This window comes from Salmo salar, chromosome ssa15 (genome assembly GCF_905237065.1).
Source record: "Salmo salar chromosome ssa15, Ssal_v3.1, whole genome shotgun sequence".
Taxonomy (NCBI): Eukaryota; Metazoa; Chordata; class Actinopteri; order Salmoniformes; family Salmonidae; genus Salmo; species Salmo salar.
Window position 1 is genome coordinate 27258810 of NC_059456.1, and position 20909 is coordinate 27279718.

At 45.2% G+C, this 20909-nt stretch overlaps 1 protein-coding gene across 2 annotated transcripts in view; it reads left to right on the plus strand.

The window, feature by feature from the left end:
- Positions 1-20909, plus strand: part of LOC106571159 (protein eva-1 homolog A) — a 171003-nt gene that overhangs the window by 145871 nt on the left and 4223 nt on the right. For both annotated transcript variants that reach the window (XM_014143899.2, XM_045695589.1), the window contains 2 exons: positions 4840-4986; positions 18219-18410. In XM_014143899.2, the coding sequence (XP_013999374.1) occupies positions 4840-4986; positions 18219-18410 (339 nt within the window). The remainder of the gene's footprint in view (positions 1-4839; positions 4987-18218; positions 18411-20909) is intronic.

Consider the following 20909-nt stretch of genomic DNA (forward strand, 5'->3'; position numbering starts at 1 on the left):
CCTCCCCCCCTCTCTCGCTCTCTCTCTGTATCTGTATCTTTCTCTGTCTCTCTATCTCTCTGTTTCTCTGTCTCCCTCACTCCCCCTCTCTCATTTTCTATATGTATCTTTCTCTCTCTCTCTCCCTCTCTCTCTCTCTCTCTTCTCTTCCCACTCCCTGTGGTATTCCTGAATGGGCTCCTGCTACACTTAGACATCATGGTATTAAAAGGCAGGGTGGCTGTTTTGGGAAGTTGGAGGTTTTTGTGACTGTGTCATGTCTGAGCTGGCAGCCTCCTTGGATAGATTTACACACACGCGCGCGCGTACAATTATTTCCCAGACAACCAACAGTCGTTGATTACTAGTAGTCAGCAGCACTGTAAGCACTGTTAAGAATAGCTTTCCTGAGAACATGGGGTTTTCACAGTCATGTGTGCAGTCAGGTGATGGATTGTAACACATGATCTTTATGTCAACAGTCATAGAAGAAGATGGGTGAGTTTGTGAAATTGGGATTGTTGAAAGTGTGTGTGTGTGTGTGTGTGTGTGTGTGTGTGTGTGTGTGTGTGTGTGTGTGTGTGTGTGTGTGTGTGTGTGTGTGTGTGTGTGTGTGTGTGTGTGTGTGTGTGTGTGTGTGTGTTCATTAAGTGACAGCAGGGCCATCGCTATCACACAGAGTCTTCCACCTGTGACCCGAGACCACATGTGCAGCCAATTAGGGCCAATCAGAGCCCTGTAATCAGGACGGGGGAGGGAGGAAGGGGGGTCTCTGCCTCCATCCCTCTCTCTATTTGGTAGTGTGGGTCTCTGCCTCCATCCCTCTCTCTATATGGTAGTGTGGGTCTCTGCCTCCATCCCTCTCTCTATATGGTAGGGTGGGTCTCTGCCTCCATCCCTCTCTCTATATGGTAGTGTGGGTCTCTGCCTCCATCCCTCTCTCTATATGGTAGGGTGGGTCTCTGCCTCCATCCCTCTCTATATGGTAGTGTGGGTCTCTGCCTCCATCCCTCTCTCTATATGGTAGGGTGGGTCTCTGCCTCCATCCCTCTCTCTATATGGTAGTGTGGGTCTCTGCCTCCATCCCTCTCTCTATATGGTAGGGAGGGTCTCTGCCTCCATCCCTCTCTCTATATGGTAGTGAGGGTCTCTGCCTCCATCCCTCTCTCTATATGGTAGTGTGGGTCTCTGCCTCCATCCCTCTCTATATATGGTAGTGTGGGTCTCTGCCTCCATCCCTCTCTCTATATGGTAGTGTGGGTCTCTGCCTCCATCCCTCTCTCTATATGGTAGGGAGGGTCTCTGCCTCCATCCCTCTCTCTATATGGTAGTGTGGGTCTCTGCCTCCATCCCTCTCTCTATATGGTAGGGTGGGTCTCTGCCTCCATCCCTCTCTCTATATGGTAGTGTGGGTCTCTGCCTCCATCCCTCTCTCTATATGGTAGTGTGGGTCTCTGCCTCCATCCCTCTCTCTATATGGTAGGGAGGGTCTCTGCCTCCATCCCTCTCTCTATATGGTAGTGTGGGTCTCTGCCTCCATCCCTCTCTCTATATGGTAGTGTGGGTCTCTGCCTCCATCCCTCTCTCTATATGGTAGTGTGGGTCTCTACCTCCATCCCTCTCTCTATATGGTAGTGTGGGTCTCTGCCTCCATCCCTCTCTCTATATGGTAGTGTGGGTCTCTGCCTCCATCCCTCTCTCTATATGGTAGTGTGGGTCTCTGCCTCCATCCCTCTCTCTATATGGTAGTGTGGGTCTCTGCCTCCATCCCTCTCTCTATATGGTAGTGTGGGTCTCTGCCTCCATCCCTCTCTCTATATGGTAGGGAGGGTCTCTGCCTCCATCCCTCTCTCTATATGGTAGTGTGGGTCTCTGCCTCCATCCCTCTCTCTATATGGTAGGGAGGGTCTCTGCCTCCATCCCTCTCTCTATATGGTAGTGTGGGTCTCTACCTCCATCCCTCTCTCTATATGGTAGGGTGGGTCTCTGCCTCCATCCCTCTCTCTATATGGTAGTGTGGGTCTCTGCCTCCATCCCTCTCTCTATATGGTAGTGTGGGTCTCTGCCTCCATCCCTCTCTCTATATGGTAGGGTGGGTCTCTGCCTCCATTCCTCTCTCTCTATATGGTAGTGTGGGTCTCTGCCTCCATCCCTCTCTCTATATGGTAGTGTGGGTCTCTGCCTCCATCCCTCTCTCTATATGGTAGTGTGGGTCTCTGCCTCCATCCCTCTCTCTATATGGTAGGGAGGGTCTCTGCCTCCATCCCTCTCTCTATATGGTAGTGTGGGTCTCTGCCTCCATCCCTCTCTCTATATGGTAGTGTGGGTCTCTGCCTCCATCCCTCTCTCTATATGGTAGGGAGGGTCTCTGCCTCCATCCCTCTCTCTATATGGTAGTGTGGGTCTCTGCCTCCATCCCTCTCTCTATATGGTAGTGTGGGTCTCTGCCTCCATCCCTCTCTCTATATGGTAGTGTGGGTCTCTGCCTCCATCCCTCTCTCTATATGGTAGTGTGGGTCTCTGCCTCCATCCCTCTCTCTATATGGTAGGGAGGGTCTCTGCCTCCATCCCTCTCTCTATATGGTAGTGTGGGTCTCTGCCTCCATCCCTCTCTCTATATGGTAGTGTGGGTCTCTGCCTCCATCCCTCTCTATATATGGTAGTGTGGGTCTCTGCCTCCATCCCTCTCTATATATGGTAGTGTGGGTCTCTGCCTCCATCCCTCTCTCTATATGGTAGTGTGGGTCTCTGCCTCCATCCCTCTCTCTATATGGTAGGGTGGGTCTCTGCCTCCATCCCTCTCTCTATATGGTAGTGTGGGTCTCTGCCTCCATCCCTCTCTCTATTTGGTAGTGTGGGTCTCTGCCTCCATCCCTCTCTCTATATGGTAGTGTGGGTCTCTGCCTCCATCCCTCTCTCTATATGGTAGTGTGGGTCTCTGCCTCCATCCCTCTCTCTATATGGTAGTGTGGGTCTCTGCCTCCATCCCTCTCTCTATATGGTAGTGTGGGTCTCTGCCTCCATCCCTCTCTCTATATGGTAGGAGAAGGGTTTTCTGCAGTCGAATGGAACTTTGCTGTTGCACATTTTCTCCTACAAAATATACCTTGTCATTACATCATTACAATGTAGCTGTGAGATTGTCTTTGGACATTCATGTCAATGTGTAGCTCTCCACGTGCACACCAGAACCAGCGTTTCCACATAGCCTTCGTTGAAACCACTGATATGAAAGCCGTCTGCATCTAGAGGAGTATTTTGTACGATGGATTAAGGCTAGACCGTATGACAGGAATATATTTGCTGTAAAAGTCCTCAGAAAGGTGAAATTGAGGATTTAAATGATGTAATGACAGGGTATATATATTTTGTTGGTGAACAAATGCTCTGTGACCTTTAGGGCATATTTAATGGAGATTCCCTAATTGAGCTTTTAGGACCAGGACTAGCTAGTATTACCTGGGAAACACGCCCATAGAGTTCCATATATAGGCCTAGTTCATACTGTATATAAAATACCAGTTAAAAGTTTGGACACACCTACTCATTCCAGGGTTTTTCTTTATGTTTACTATTTTCCACATTGTAGAATAATAGAGAAGACTTAAACTATAAAATAACACATATGGAATCTAACTGTCTTTTGGGTGGTGGACCATTCTTGATACACACAGGAAACTGTTGAGCATAAAAAACCCAGCAGCATTGCAGTTCTTGACACACACTGGTGTTCCTGACACCTACTATCATACCCTGTTCAAAGGATTGTTTGTCTTGCCTATTCACACTCTGAATGGCACACATACAATCCATGTCTCAATTGTCAAAAGGCTTAAAAATCCTTCTTTAACCTGTCTCCTCCCCATCGACACTGATTTGAAGTGGATGTAACTAGTGACATCAATAAGGGATCATATCTTTCACCTGGATTCACCTGGTCAGTCTGTCATGGAAAGAGCAGGTGTTCCTAATGTTTTGTATACTCAGTGTACAGTATACTGCTGACAGGGCTTGTGAGGTCTGGCCCAATACTTTTATTGGCTCTTTCTTGGACCACAGCCGAATATTGTCTCAGTACATTTGTTCGCTGTATTTATACACCAATGGCTTTCCAACTAATATCCCCTTTTTTCTCCCCAAATGTTGACTGTGTGGATAAGTAGTGCTTGTTCTGCTGAGCTCGGTGAAAAAGAAGCAGGCATTTTGTTTTTGTTTTTCACGCGGGTTCTTTTGGTGCGCGGGCCAGTGGAAATTGGAGCGTGGGCAGACGGACAGACAGACGTACTGTGTTGTAGGCAATAAATCAACCCGTGACAGACAGACAGACAGACAGACAGACAGGCAGGCAGGCAGGCAGGCAGGCAGGCAGGCAGGGTGACCCGAAAGTGTGGTCATGTCAGGTTTCGCAAAACCAAATGTGAGGGGGTCAGGAATTTTTGACCCTGTTCATTGTGGGTTCATGTTTGACCCTGTTCATTGTGGGTTCATGTTTGACCCTGTTCATTGTGGGTTCATGTTTGACCCTGTTCATTGTGGGTTCATGTTTGTATGTCTGGGTCATGACTGCGGTTTTCCCTGACTCACAGGACGTTGTGAGGTGGAAGGGAGGGGGAGGTTAGACAGGCGAGGAGCGTAACTTTGGGGAATGGCCCACTGCAGGGGCAGAGGAAGGTTGTCTCTGTTTTTCCTCTCGCCCTCCTTCCAATACCCCCCTCTCTCTCCCTCTCCTCTCTCTCTCTCTGTCTCTCTCCTCTCTCTCTGTCTCTCTCCTCTCTCTCTGTCTCTCTCTTTCCCCGTGTACATGAGGAGAAATGACAAATTTCTCTACCTCTCTCCTTCCTTCCCACTCTCTCTCTCCAGTCCCAAAGAATTTGCTGCAGCAGGTGCCCAGCCCCAGAGTACCAGTGTTTTACCCCGCACCGCCCCGTGCCCATGACCCAGACGTGGTTGGAGACAGTGCTCCCCCTGATGAGACGTTGGTCATAACCTCTGACTCTGTGCTCTCAGGTGAGTGGTTGCACACACGCATACATGTACAGTTGAAGTCGGAAGTTCACATACACCTTAGCTTAATACATTTAAACTCAGTTTTTCACAATTCCTGACATTTAATCCGAGTAAAAATTCCCTGTCTTAGGTCAGTTAGGATCACCACTTTATTTTAAGAATGTGAAATGTCAGAATAATAGTAGAGAGAATGATTTATTTCCGCTTTTGTTTCTTTCATCACATTCCCAGTGGGTCAGAAGTTTACATACACTCAATTAGTATTTGGTAGCATTGCCTTTAAATTGTTTAACTTGGGTCAAACATTTCTGGTAGCCTTCCACAAGCTTCCCACAATAAGTAAGTCAGGGCTTTGTGGCGGCTACTCCAATACCTTGACTTTGTTGTCCTTAAGCCATTTTGCCACAACTTTGTAAGTGTGCTTGGGGTCATTGTCCATTTGGAAGACCCATTTGCGACCAAGCTTTAACTTCCTGACTGAGGTCTTGAGATGTTGCTTCAATATTTCCACATAATCTTCCTCCTCATGATGCTATCTATTTTGTGAAGTGCACCAGTCACTCCTGCAGCAAAGCACCCCCACAACATGATGCTGCCACCCCCATGCTGCACGGTTGGGATGGTTTTATTTGGCTTGCAAGCCACCCCCTTTTTCCTCCAAACATAACGATGGTCATTATGGCCAAACAGTTCTATTTTTGTTTCATCAGACCAGAGGAAAAAGTACGATCTTTGTCCCCATGTGCAGTTGCAAACCGTAGTCTGGCTTTTTTATGGCGGTTTTGGAGCAGTGGCTTCTTCCTTGCTGAGCGGCCTTTCAGGTTATGTCGATATAGGACTTGTTTTACTGTGGATATAGATACTTTTGTACCTGTTTCCTCCAGCATCTTCACAAGGTCCTTTGCTGTTGTTCTGGGATTGATTTGCACTTTTCGCACCAACGTACGTTCCTCTCTAGGAGACAGAACGCGTCTCCTTCCTGAGCGGTATGACGGCTGCGTGGTCCCATGGTGTTTATACTTGCGTACTATTGTTTGTACAGATGAACGTGGTACCTTCAGGTGTTTGGAAATTTCTCCCAAGGATGAACCAGACTTGTGGAGGTCTACAGTTTTTTTCCTGAGGTCTTGGCTGATTTCTTTAGATTTTCCTGTGATGTCAAGCAAAGAGGCACTGAGTTTGAAGGTAGGCCTTGAAATACATCCACAGGCACACCTCCAATTAGCCTATCAGAAGCTTCTAAAGCCATTACATCATTTTCTGGAATTTTCCAAGTAGTTTAAAGGCACAGTCAACTTAGTGTATGTAAACTTCTGACCCACTGGAATTATGATACAGTGAATTATAAGTGAAATTATCTGTCTTGTTGGAAAAATGACTTGTGTCATGCACAATGTAGATGTCCTAACTGACTTGCCAAAACTATAGTTTGTTATTCTTATTCATTCCTTTACACTTGTGTGTATAAGGTAGTTGTTGTGAAATTGTTAGATTACTTGTTAGATATTGCTACATGGTCGGAACTAGAAGCACAAGCATTTCGCTACAATCGCATTAACATCTGCTAACCATGTGTATGTGACAAATACAATTTGATTTTATTTTATTTAACAAGAAATTTGTGGAGTGGTTGAAAAACGAGTTTTAATGACTCCAACCTAAGTGTATGTAAACTTCCGACTTCAACTGTACATGTACACATACATACATGTACACACACATACAGTACCAGTCAAAAGTTTGGACACAGAATAATACTGAAGACATCAAAACTATTAAATAACACATATGGAATCATGTAGTAACCAAAAAAGTGTTAAACAAATCAAAATATATTTTATATTTGAGATTCTTAAAGTAGCCACCCTTTGCCTTGATGACAGCTTTGCACACTCTTGGCATTCTCTCAACCAGCTTCACCTGGAATGCTTTTCCAACAGTCTTGTAGGAGTTCCCACATATGCTGAGCATTTGTTGGCTGCTTTTCCTTCACTCTGCGGTCCAACTCATTCCAAACTATCTCAATTTGGTTGAGGTTGGGTGATTGTGGAGGCCAGGTCATCTGATGCAGTACTCCATCACTCTCCTTCTTGGTCAAATAGCCCTTACACAGCCTGGATGTTTGTTGGGGCATTGTCCTGTTGAAAACAAATTATAGTCCCACTAAGTGCAAACCAGATGGGATGTTGTATCGCGGCAGAACACTGTGGTAGCCATGCTGGTTAAGTGTCACCAACAAAGCACCATCAAACCACCTCCTCTTCCATTCTTCATGGTGGGAATCACACATACAGAGATCATCTGTTCACCTACTCTGCGTCTCACAAAGACATGGCGGTTGGATCCAAAAATCTCAAATTTGGACTCATCAGACCAAAGGACAGATTTCCACCAGTCTAATGTCCATTGCTCGTATTTCTTGGCCCAAACAAGTGTCTTCTTATTATTGGTGTCCTTTAGTAGTGGTTTCTTTGCAGCAGTTTGACCATGAAGTCCTGATTCACGCAGTCTCCTCTGAACAGTTGATGTTGAGATGTGTCTGTTACTTGAACTCTGTGAAGCATTTATTTGGGCAGTTAACTCTAATGAACTTATCCTCTGCAGCAGAGGTAACTCTGGGTCTTCCTTTCCTGTGGCGGTCCTCATGAGAGCCAGTTTCATCATAGCGCTTGATGGTTTTTAAGACTTCACTTGAAGATACTTTCAAAGTTCTTGACATTTTTCAGATTGACTGACCTTTATGTCTTAAAGTAATGTTGGACTATCGTTTCTCTTTGCTTATTTGAGCTGTTCTTGCCATAATATGGATTTGGTCTTTTACCAAATAGCCCTAACTTTTGTATACCACCCCTACCTTGTCACAACACAACTGATTGGCACAAATGCATTAAGAAGGAAAGAAATTCCACAAATTAACTTATAACAAGGCAGACCTGTTAATTGAAATGCATTCTAGGTGACTATCTCGTGAAGCTGGTTGAGAGAATGCCAAGAGTGTGCAAAGCTGTCATCACGGCAAAGGGTGGCTATTTTGAAGAATCTCAAATGTAAACTATATGTTGATTTGTTTTACAGTTTTTTGGTTACTACATGATTACATATGTGTTATTTCATAATTTATTCTACAATATAGAAAATAGTAAAAATAAAGGAAAACCTTTTGAATGAGTAGGTGTGTCCAAACCTTTGACTGGTACTGTACATGTACAAACACATACAGCACACGCATAGATATGCAGACATGTGAGGTCCGGAGTCCGGAGTCAGCAGCTCTACCCTACTACTACACCAGACTCCAGCAATCCCAAACATTCTCAATAAACGAAGAGAATGACAGGGTCATTCAGAGTTCTGTTATACTCCTATTTAAAGTCAGTGTTAAAATATGTGCCCCAGCATGTGCAATCCTTTTGGTTTGCTCTGTCATTAGTATAGCAAGCCAGTGAGAGAACATTGTTTTCACCAGAATGAATGGGTCCCTCTATGTACATCATAATGTTGACCTCATCGCCTTGTTTTCTATTATTATCAGTTACTGACATCATTTCACCAAGTTCCCAGAACTCTGCGAGAGAGAGACAGAGCGACAGACAAAGAGAGAGAGAGACACAGACAGAGCGAGAGAGAGAGAGAGAGAGACAGACAGACAGACAGACAGACAGACAGACAGACAGACAGACAGACAGACAGACAGACAGACAGACAGACAGACAGACAGACAGACAGACAGACAGACAGACAGACAGACAGAGTCCGACAGACAGAGAGAGGGAGAGAGAGACAGAAAGAGAAAGAGAAAAGAGGAGAGAGAGAGAGAGAGAGAGAGAGAGAGACAGAAACACAAACAAAGCATCATTCATGAAGGGAGTTTGGCCCGAGTCCAAAACACTAATTACATTCCCTAGTATATGTCTACCCCCCACCAGTTCAACACTGATTAGGAGGATAGAAAGAGAGGAGGAAGTGGTTTTCTGAGGAGAGAAGTGTGTGGCTATTGTGCTGACAGTTCCTCGCATCCACACACGCACTCACACTAACACGTGCACAAAACAACACACACACACTGTCCTCACACATGCCACCCTTCTGGGAAAAAACAGTTTCGATTGGAAATGTAAGAATGGGAAAAGGTGACCTATAATTTGCTTTCTGTGGACACCAACCCTAGGCAAAACAGAATTGGTTCTGTGTAAGTTCCCAGAACATTCGTTAGGTCGCAGCAAATGTTCTCATAACACAAAAACATTCTAGTTGTGGTGAGGATTATCATGTTTGTATAAAACATTTGCCTGATGTTGCAAGAACGTTTCTTAGAACACATTTAATCTGTTCGTTAAAGGTTCCCAGAATATTTGTGTAAAAAATAAAACTTGTGTAAAAATGTACTGTTCAACATTGAGACGCTTGATATGGTCCCTGTCCCCCACCCGTCCCCCACCCGTCCCTCACCCGTCCCCCACCCGTCCCCCTCCCGTCCCCCACCCGTCCCTCACCCGTCCCCCACCCGTCCATCACCCGTCCCCCACCCGTCCCCCACCCGTCCCTCACCCGTCCCCCACCCGTCCCCCACCCGTCCCTCACCCGTCCCCCACCCGTCCCTCACCCGTCCCCCTCCCGGTCCCCCACCCGGTCCCTCACCCGTCCCCCACCCGGTCCCCCACCCGTCCATCACCCGTCCCCCACCCGTCCCTCACCCAGTCCCCCACCCGGTCCATCACTCGTCCCCCACCCGTCCCCCACCCGTCCCTCACCCGTCCCCCACCCGTCCCCCACCCGTCCATCACCCGTCCATCACCCGTCCCCCACCCGTCCATCACCCGTCCCCCACCCGTCCATCACCCGTCCCTCACCCGTCCCCCACCCGTCCCTCACCCGTCCCCCACCCGTCCATCACCCGTCCCCCACCCGTCCCCCACCCGTCTTATTTTTCATGATCTGAAAAGCAAAAGTGATCCTAGATCATCCCTCATAGTCTTGGATACCTTGTAAATATGGACCCAGAGGTAGGAAGTATATAAAGAGGATGGTGAATAACCCAGTTACCAGTAATTCCCTGGGTTAGTAATGTCTAAGAAGGCTAAAAAGGAAGCATGTAATTCCTGATTGACCATACTGCCATGGCGACCATACTGAACACATAAGATGTAAGAGCGTTTCCTGGTGACGTAGACAATAAAAGACCTGGCTTGAGAATCAAACATTGCAGGTTGAAACCCCACATGTGCAGATTGTCAACATATGAAAGGTAAAAAATATGGTTGTGTTGGTATGATTAAATGCTGTTCAAATGGCCTATGATGTCATGTGTGTCTATAATCACCTTGTGGGCTTATAATTCAGGAGAATCATCCACACAACTGGACAGTTTTTGTCTTTTGGGAACAAATATTTTGTCATATCCCCGCAATGTTCCCACCAGACTGTTGCCACAACCTAATAAAAACATTCTGGAAAACCTTTTAAGGAACGGACAAAATGTGATCTAGGAATGTTCTTACAAACATTGTATAGTAATCAGCATGACATACATAACTACATAACTTTTTTTTCCCAAGATGGCGTAGCAGTTCAGACGTCCTCTACCCTCCTCTTGTCGTGTCCCGTGTATATATATATTTACATATTTTTTCTTCACTTATCTTTTTATATATATATATTTTTTTTAATTCTAAAAACTCAACCTCAAAGCACTCTCCTGCAACCCGCCTCACCAATTTAAAAAAGAAAGTATTATTTACCTCATCTGAATTCCACAACAGAAGCTAGCAAGAGGTTAGCCATTTTCACTGGCTAACGTTGAAGTTCAGCTAGCCACGGTTAGCTGTCCTCAGCTATCCATTAGCTCGAAAAGCTATCGGCAGTTTTTGTACAGCGCGACTCAGACCAGAGCATACCGGACCTATTCTCTCTCCTTTCCCCGATTTCTACCGCAGGCTCTGGACATTTACACCTGGATCTTGCAGCTAACTAGCTGCTACCTGAGTGACTATTGGCAACGTCGGTCACGGAATTAACACACATTATTACGGAGCTTATTACGCCCAAGCCTCCCCCATTTCTCCTTCTCCCAAATCCATTCAGCTGATGTTCTGAAAGAGCTGCAAAATCTGGACCCCTACAAATCAGCTGGGCTTGACAATCTGGATCCTTTCTTTCTAAAATTATCTGCCGAAATTATTGCAACCCCTATTACTAGCCTGTTCAACCTCTCTTTCGTGTCGTCTGAGATTCCCATAGATTGGAAAGCAGCTGCTGTCATCCCCCTCTTCAAAGGAGGTGACACTCTTGACCCAAATTGCTACAGACCTATATCCATCCTACCCTGCCTTTCTAAGGTCTTCGAAAGCCAAGTTAACAAACAGATTACCGACCATTTCGAATCCCACCGCACCCTCTCCGCTATGCAATCTGGTTTCAGAGCTGGTCATGGGTGCACCTCAGCCACCCTCAAGGTCCTAAACGACATCGTAACCGCCATCGATAAGAAACAATACTGTGCTGCCGTATTCATTGACCTGGCCAAAGCTTTTGACTCTGTTAATCACCACATCCTCATCGGCAGACTCAGTAGCCTTGGTTTCTCAAACGATTGCGTCGCCTGGTTCACCAACTACTTCTCTGACAGAGTTCAGTGTGTCAAATCGGAGGGCCTACTGTCTGGACCTCTGGCAGTCTCTATGGGGGTACCACAGGGTTCAATTCTTGGGCCAACTCTTTTCTCTGTATACATAAATGATGTCGCTCTTGCTGCTGGTGAATCTCTGATCCACCTCTACGCAGACGACACCATTCTGTACACTTCTGGCCCTTCTTTGGACACTGTGTTAACCTCTATGGGCTAGGTGGGACGCTAGCGTGCCACCCGTGGTGCACTCCATCAACAGCAGGTGCATTTCAAGAGCGGCAAATTTGAATCCAAATAAATGTCAAAATTCAATTTTTCAAACATACAACTATTTTACACCCTTTGAAAGATAAACATCTCCTTAATCTAACCACGTTTTACGATTTCAAAAAGGTTTTACGGCGAAAGCATAAATTTAGAGTATGTTAGGACAGTACATTTACAAGAGTTGTGTGTAATGTTTTGTCAAGTCAAAGACAGGGTCACCAAAACCATAAAACCAGCTAAAATGATGCACTAACCTTTTACAATCTCCATCAGATGACACTCCTAGGACATTATGTTAGACAATGCATGCATTTTTAGTTCTATCAAGTTCATATTTATATCCAAAAACAGCGTTTTACTATGGCATTGATGTTGAGGAAATCGTTTCCCTCCAATAACCGGCAGTCAAGTCAGCGTCACAAATTAAATAATTAAAATTAGAAAACATTGGTAAAATATTATATTGTCATTTAAAGAATTATAGATTTACATCTCTTGAACGCAATCAACTTGCCAGATTTAAAAATAACCTTACTGGGAAATCACACTTTGCAATAATCTGAGCACTGTGCCCAGAAAAATACGCGTTGCGATACAGACTAGACGTCATGTTGGGGAGATCTAAAATCGAAAATACTATGTAAATAATCCATTACCTTTGATTCTCTTCATCAGATGTCACTTCCAGGTATCACAGGTCCATAACGAATGTAGTTTTGTTCAAAAAAGCTCATCATTTATGTCCAAAAATCTCCGTCTTGTTAGCACATGATCTAAGCCAGCCGGACTTCTCGTCATGAACGAGGGGAAAAAATATATTTAAGTTCGTTCAAACATGTCAAACGTTGTATAGCATAAATCATTAGGGCCTTTTTTAACCAGAACATGAATAATATTCAAGGTGGACGAATGCATACTCTTTTATAACGTATTGGAACGAGGGTACCCAACATGAACTCGCGCGCCAGGTGTCTAATGGGACATCATCGTTCCATGGCTCTTGTTCGGTCAGATCTCCCTCCAGAAGACTCAAAACACTTTGTAAAGGCTGGTGACATCTAGTGGAAGCAATAGGAAGTGCCAAAATATTCCTCAGCCCCTGTGTTTTTCAATGGGATAGGTTTAAAGGTAATACAACACATCAGGTTTCCACTTCCTGTCAGAAAATGTCTCAGGGTTTTGCCTGCCAAATGAGTTCTGTTATACTCACAGACACCATTCAAACAGTTTTAGAAACTTTAGAGTGTTTTCTATCCATATATAATAAGTATATGCATATTCTAGTTACTGGGTAGGATTAGTAACCAGATTAAATCGGGTACATTTTTTTTTATCCAGACGTGCAAATGCTGCCCCCTAGCCCTAACAGGTTAACAACCCTCCAGACGAGCTTCAATGCCATTCAACTCTCCTTCCGTGGTCTCCAACTGCTCCTAAACACAAGTAAAACTAAATGCATGCTCTTCAACCGATCGCTGCCTGCACCTGCCCGCCTGTCCAGCATCACTTCTCTGGACGGTTCTAACTTAGAATTTGTGGACAACTACAAATACCTAGGTGTCTGGTTAGACTGTAAACTCTCCTTCCAGACTCACATCAATCATCTCCAATCCAAAGTGAAATCTCGAATTGGCTTCCTATTTCGCAACAAAGCATCCTTCACTCATGCTGCCAAACATACCCTCGTAAAACTGACCATCCTACCAATCCTCGACTTCGGCGATGTCATTTACAAAATAGCTTCCAATACCCTACTCAACAAGCTGGATGCAGTCTATCACAGTGCCATCCGTTTTGTCACCAAAGCCCCATATACTACCCACCACTGCGACCTGTACGCTCTCGTTGGCTGGCCTTCGCTTCATAATCGTCGCCAAACACATTGGCTCCAGGTCATCTACAAGACCCTGCTAGGTAAAGTCCCCCCTTATCTCCGCTCACTGGTCACCATAGCAGCACCCACCTGTAGCACGCGCTCCAGCAGGTATATCTCTCTGGTCACCCCTAAAGCCAACTCCTCCTTTGGTCGTCTCTCCTTCCAGTTCTCTGCTGCCAATGACTGGAACGAACTACAAAAATCTCTGAAACTGGAAACACTTATCTCCCTCACTAGCTTTAAGCACCAGTTGTCAGAGCAGCTCACAGATCACTGCACCTGTACATAGCCCATCTATAATTTAGCCCAAACTACTACCTCTTCCCCTACTGTATTTATTTATTTTATTTATTTTGCTCCTTTGCACCATATTATTTCTATTTTATCTCTGAACTTTCTTCAAACTACAAATCTACTATTCCAGTGTTTTTCTTGCTATACTTTATTTACTTTGCCACCATGGCATTTTTTTGCCTTTACCTCCCTTATCTCACATCATTTGCTCACATTGTATGTAATCTTATATATTTTTTTTTTTAATTTCTACTGCATCATTGATTGTATGTCGTTTTACTCCATGTGTAACTCTGTGTTTTTGTATGTTGTCGAACTGCTTTGCTTTATCTTGGCCAGGTCACAATTGTAAATGAGAACTTGTTCTCAACTTGCCTACCTGGTTAAATAAAGGTGAAATAAATAAATAAATAAATAAAAATGACTGGATAGTTTTTGTGTTATGAGAACATGCTGCAACCTAACGAATGTTCTGGGAACTTTCACAGAACCAATTTTGGTTTGCTGGGAAAACATCACTGGTACATTGTGTTATTACATTACCTGGAAACATTCTTTGAATGTTTTCAGGATGTTAGAATCCTAATGTTAAATAAAACCCTAACTAGAACTTAATGGGAATCTTAGCTAATGTTCTGGGAATGTTCCCGGTTTGCTGGGACCATTTTTCCATTAAATGCAAATCAGACATATCTTTCCATTTGATCTGTATTTTCCGTTCTTTTATTTATTTATTTCAGCAAAGGAATTAACTAAACGCTCCATATATTCTTCGGAAACGATCAAATGTCTTTGTTTGAGACATCTCTTTTCCAGACTTTATTCTATAAGAGAGCAGTATATCTAACAGGTCTGTGACGTGTGGGTTGAGTGTGAGTCAATGTGTGTTACACCGCAATCAGTCCAGGTGGAAACACTCACCGACTCAGTCAGCAGTGCCACTCTCTAAACTACATCACATCCTGCAATTAGGGGTCTAAGTGTGTGTGTGGGTGCGAGCATGTGTGTGTTTGACAGCTAACATGCTTACACACGCACGCACACATGCACCCCTCACACAAGCACACACATTGCACTAGTTTGGGTCATTTAACTCATGCCAACTCTCCATTTCTGTGTTTATCCCAGTTTACACTGTCTGACTGGCTGAGTCGTTGTGTTTTCACTGAACATCTAATTAACATAGGCCAGGTCTGTCTCGCATGTCCGTTTTGGATTACAGAGTGAGCCCACCTCTAGTCTTTATAAGGCTAAGTACAAGGCGATATACGGACGTATACAGACAGAGTGACTGAAGTATGCATTATGAAGCTCAGTAATCAGACCAGCATGTGGATGGATCTACTACTGCTCAAACAACTCAACCTCAGATCACCTTTAGTTTAGCTAAACTACAGTCTCAGACTATCTTCACACTGCACTCCTAAACTACAGTCTCAGACTACCTACACACTGCAGTCCTAAACTACAGTCTCAGCCTACCTTCACACTGCACTCCTAAACTACAGTCTCAGACTACCTTCACACTGCACTCCTAAACTACAGTCTCAGACTACCTTCACACTGCACTCCTAAACTACAGTCTCAGACTACCTTCACACTGCACTCCTAAACTACAGTCTCAGACTACCTTCACACTGCACTCCTAAACTACAGTCTCAGACTACCTTCACACTGCACTCCTAAACTACAGAGTCTCAGACTACCTTCACACTGCACTCCTAAACTACAGTCTCAGACTACCTTCACACTGCACTCCTAAACTACAGTCTCAGACTACCTTCACACTGCACTCCTAAACTACAGTCTCAGACTACCTTCACACTGCACTCCTAAACTACAGTCTCAGACTACCTTCACACTGCACTCCTAAACTACAGAGTCTGACTACCTTCACACTGCACTCCTAAACTACAGTCTCAGACTACCTTCACACTGCACTCCTAAACTACAGTCTCAGACTACCTTCACACTGCACTCCTAAACTACAGAGTCTGACTACCTTCACACTGCACTCCTAAACTACAGTCTCAGACTACCTTCACACTGCACTCCTAAACTACAGTCTCAGACTACCTTCACACTGCACTCCTAAACTACAGTCTCAGACTACCTTCACACTGCACTCCTAAACTACAAAGTCTCAGACTACCTTCACACTGCACTCCTAAACTACAGTCTCAGACTACCTTCACACTGCACTCCTAAACTACAGTCTCAGACTACCTTCACACTGCACTCCTAAACTACAAAGTCTCAGACTACCTTCACACTGCACTCCTAAACTACAGAGTCTCAGACTACCTTCACACTGCACTCCTAAACTACAGTCTCAGACTACCTTCACACTGCACTCCTAAACTACAGTCTCAGACTACCTTCACACTGCACTCCTAAACTACAGTCTCAGACTACCTTCACACTGCACTCCTAAACTACAGTCTCAGACTACCTTCACACTGCACTCCTAAACTACAGAGTCTGACTACCTTCACACTGCACTCCTAAACTACAGTCTCAGACTACCTTCACACTGCACTCCTAAACTACAGTCTCAGACTAACTTCACACTGCACTCCTAAACTACAGAGTCTGACTACCTTCACACTGCACTCCTAAACTACAGTCTCAGACTACCTTCACACTGCACTCCTAAACTACAGTCTCAGACTACCTTTACACTGCACTCCTAAACTACAGTCTCAGCCTACCTTCACACTGCACTCCTAAACTACAGTCTCAGACTACCTTCACACTGCACTCCTAAACTACAGTCTCAGACTACCTTCACACTGCACTCCTAAACTACAGTCTCAGACTACCTTCACACTGCACTCCTAAACTACAGTCTCAGACTACCTTCACACTGCACTCCTAAACTACAAAGTCTCAGACTACCTTCACACTGCACTCCTAAACTACAGAGTCTCAGACTACCTTCACACTGCACTCCTAAACTACAGTCTCAGACTACCTTCACACTGCACTCCTAAACTACAGTCTCAGACTACCTTCACACTGCACTCCTAAACTACAGTCTCAGACTACCTTCACACTGCACTCCTAAACTACAGTCTCAGACTACCTTCACACTGCACTCCTAAACTACAGAGTCTGACTACCTTCACACTGCACTCCTAAACTACAGTCTCAGACTACCTTCACACTGCACTCCTAAACTACAGTCTCAGACTACCTTCACACTGCACTCCTAAACTACAGAGTCTGACTACCTTCACACTGCACTCCTAAACTACAGTCTCAGACTACCTTCACACTGCACTCCTAAACTACAGTCTCAGACTACCTTTACACTGCACTCCTAAACTACAGAGTCTGACTACCTTCACACTGCACTCCTAAACTACAGTCTCAGACTACCTTCACACTGCACTCCTAAACTACAGTCTCAGACTACCTTTACACTGCACTCCTAAACTACAGAGTCTCAGACTACCTACACACTGCAAAACATTTCTAAATCCTATATACAGTCACATTAACTTTCACAGTGCTCAATAGTCTTAGTATCAAATTTGTCATGTCCAAGTCGAACATGACATTGTTGATAAATATTGTGTATTGTGAAAGCAGCTTAAACTGGGAGAGAAATCACTCTGATCATGCAGATGTTTTCAGCTTTAAAAGGATCAAACACAGTGATTCTCACAATAGATCTATTCCCGTAGTGAAGTGAGTCGGAGTTAGCTAGACAGATCCAAGTGGAATGCTGGAGATCTGAGTCACCATTAGTAATAGCGTCGTCTACAGTTCCAGTGTAGACAGAGTAGTGAAGGAAGCATGCGTAGCGAGGAGGATACAGCAACAGAGGAAGTGGGTGACTCAGTAGTCCACTCATAGTACTCTGGGATAAAAACACACATGCTTGACACTCAGATCACTAACTGCAACAAACACAGCTGTATAACGTTAAATATGCATGTTTTTGAAACCAATTAACCTTCAGTACGTATTGTAAATCAAATGTTTCATTTTGAAATCATGCGTTGGCAGTCATATTGAGGTTGTCTTTAAGTGTTCGTTAGGCAGAATAGTTACAGATGTGCAGTTTGACTCAGTGAGATTCTCAGTCAATGAACCTTGATTCTCTGGCACTGTATCAACGCGTGTGTGTGATCATAGCATCTGATCCCGATGTTGTGCTCTTAGTTATCCCTTCAGGCAAGAAGAAGCGAGGGAGAGAGTCAGGCTCCTACTCTGGGGAGGTAAAGACGAACAAGGAAGGAGTGGAGGAGAGCGCCCCACGGCCTCCGGACATGAACCCTGTAATCAACGCTACGACGGGCAGCACCAACATGGCCCTCATCAGTAGCGCACTGGCAGCCTACAACTACATAGCAGGTACAGCAACAACGTTATAGCAAGTACAGCAACGATCACACAACGTTACAGCAACATAGCGGGTACAGAAACATTCATACAACGTTACAGCAACATAGCAAGTACAGCAACATTCACACAACGTCACAGCAACTTTGCATGTACAGCAACATTACCACAACCTGTGCTGACCGTGAAGTAGAGAAGAGGTTAATGTTGGGCTCTGAGGGGTTAAGATCAACACTTGTTGAGGCTAGGATCCTGTAGTGGCTTGACATCGCTGCTTCAGTGTATACTTTCTGCTGTGGTGGATGTGGGTGGGGCAGCTGTTAACCTACACTGAGGTTCCCTCTCCACTGTGACTGAGACGACGTAAATACAGACTGGAGGAATGGAGATCTAGAGCAGAGATGGGTCCCCCCACACACACACACACACACACACACACACACACACACACACACACTGAGTATACCAAACATTGGGAACACCTTCCTAATATTGAGTTGAACCCCCCCCCCCTTTGCCATCAGAACAGCCTCAATTCATCAGGGTATGAACTCTACAAGGTGTTAAAAGTGTTCCATAGGGATGCTGGTCCATGTTGACTCCAATGCTTCCCACAGTTGTGTCAAGTTGGCTGGATGTCCTTTGGGTGGTGGACCATTCTTGATACACACGGGAAACTCAGCAGCATTGCAGTTCTTGACACATTCAAACCGGTGCCTGGCACCTACTACCATACCCCGTTCAGAGGCACTTACATGTTTTTCTTTTGCCCATTCACTCTCTGAATGACACACACAGACAATCCATGTCTCAAGGCTTAAAAATCCTTCTTTAACCTGTCTCCTCCCCTGATTGAAGTGGATTTAACAGGTGCCATCAATAAGGGATCATAGCCTTCGCCTGGAGTCACCTGGTCAGTCTATGTCATGGAAAGAACAGGTGTTCATAATGTTTTGTACGCTCAGTGTATATCCACACACACACACACACACACACACACACACACACACACACACACACACACACACACACACACACACACACACACAGTACAACCGTCCTCGTCTGTCACCTGCTCCATCCAGCTGCTAAAACACACAGAGGAGCAGGAGAGGAGAAAGAAAGGGAGAGGAGAAAGAGAGAAAGAGGGAGAGGAAGGGGGAGGAGAAAGAGGGAGAGAGAAGTCTTTCCTGTTTCTTTACCTCCTACTCGTACGGCCAAATAAACACACTTACTGGTGAAGTAGACCCACATACACAGTCAGATAACCATACAGGGGACACTGTCAGATAACCATACAGGGGACACTGTCAGATAACCATACAGGGGACACTGTCAGATAACCATACAGGGGACACCGTCAGATAATCATACAGGGGACACCGTCAGATAACCATACAGGGGACACCGTCAGATAACCATACAGGGGACACAGTCAGATAACCATACAGGGGACACAGTCAGATAACCATACAGGGGACACCGTCAGATAACCATACAGGGGACACCGTCAGATAACCATACAGGGGACACCGTCAGATAACCATACAGGGGACACAGTCAGATAACCATACAGGGGACACAGTCAGATAACCATACAGGGGACACCGTCAGATAACCATACAGGGGACACAGTCAGATAACCATACAGGGGACACAGTCAAATAACCATACAGGGGATACAGTCAGATAACCATACAGGGGACACAGTCAGATAACCATACAGGGGACACAGTCAGATAACCATACAGGGGACACAGTCAGATAACCATACAGGGGACACAGTCAGATAACCATACAGGGGACACCGTCAGAAAACCATACAGGGGACACAGTCAGATAACCATACAGGGGACACCGTCAGATAACCATACAGGGGACACCGTCAGATAACCATACAGGGGACACAGTCAGATAACCATACAGGGGACACTGTCAGATAACCATACAGGGGACACTGTCAGATAACCATACAGGGGACACTGTCAGATAACCATACAGGGGACACCGTCAGATAATCATACAGGGGACACAGTCAGATAACCATACAGGGGACACCGTCAGATAACCATACAGGGGACACCGTCAGATAACCATACAGGGGACACCGTCAGATAACCATACAGGGGACACAGTCAGATAACCATACAGGGGATACAGTCAGATAACCATACAGGGGACACAGTCAGATAACCATACAGGGGACACCGTCAGATAACCATACAGGGGACACAGTCAGATAACCATACAGGGACACAGTCAGATAACCATACAGGGGACACCGTCAGATAACCATACAGGGGACACCGTCAGATAACCATACAGGGGACACCGTCAGATAACCATACAGGGGACACAGTCAGATAACCATACAGGGGACACAGTCAGATAACCATACAGGGGACACCGTCAGATAACTATACAGGGGACACAGATAACCATACAGGGGACACAGTCAAATAACCATACAGGGGATACAGTCAGATAACCATACAGGGGACACAGTCAGAT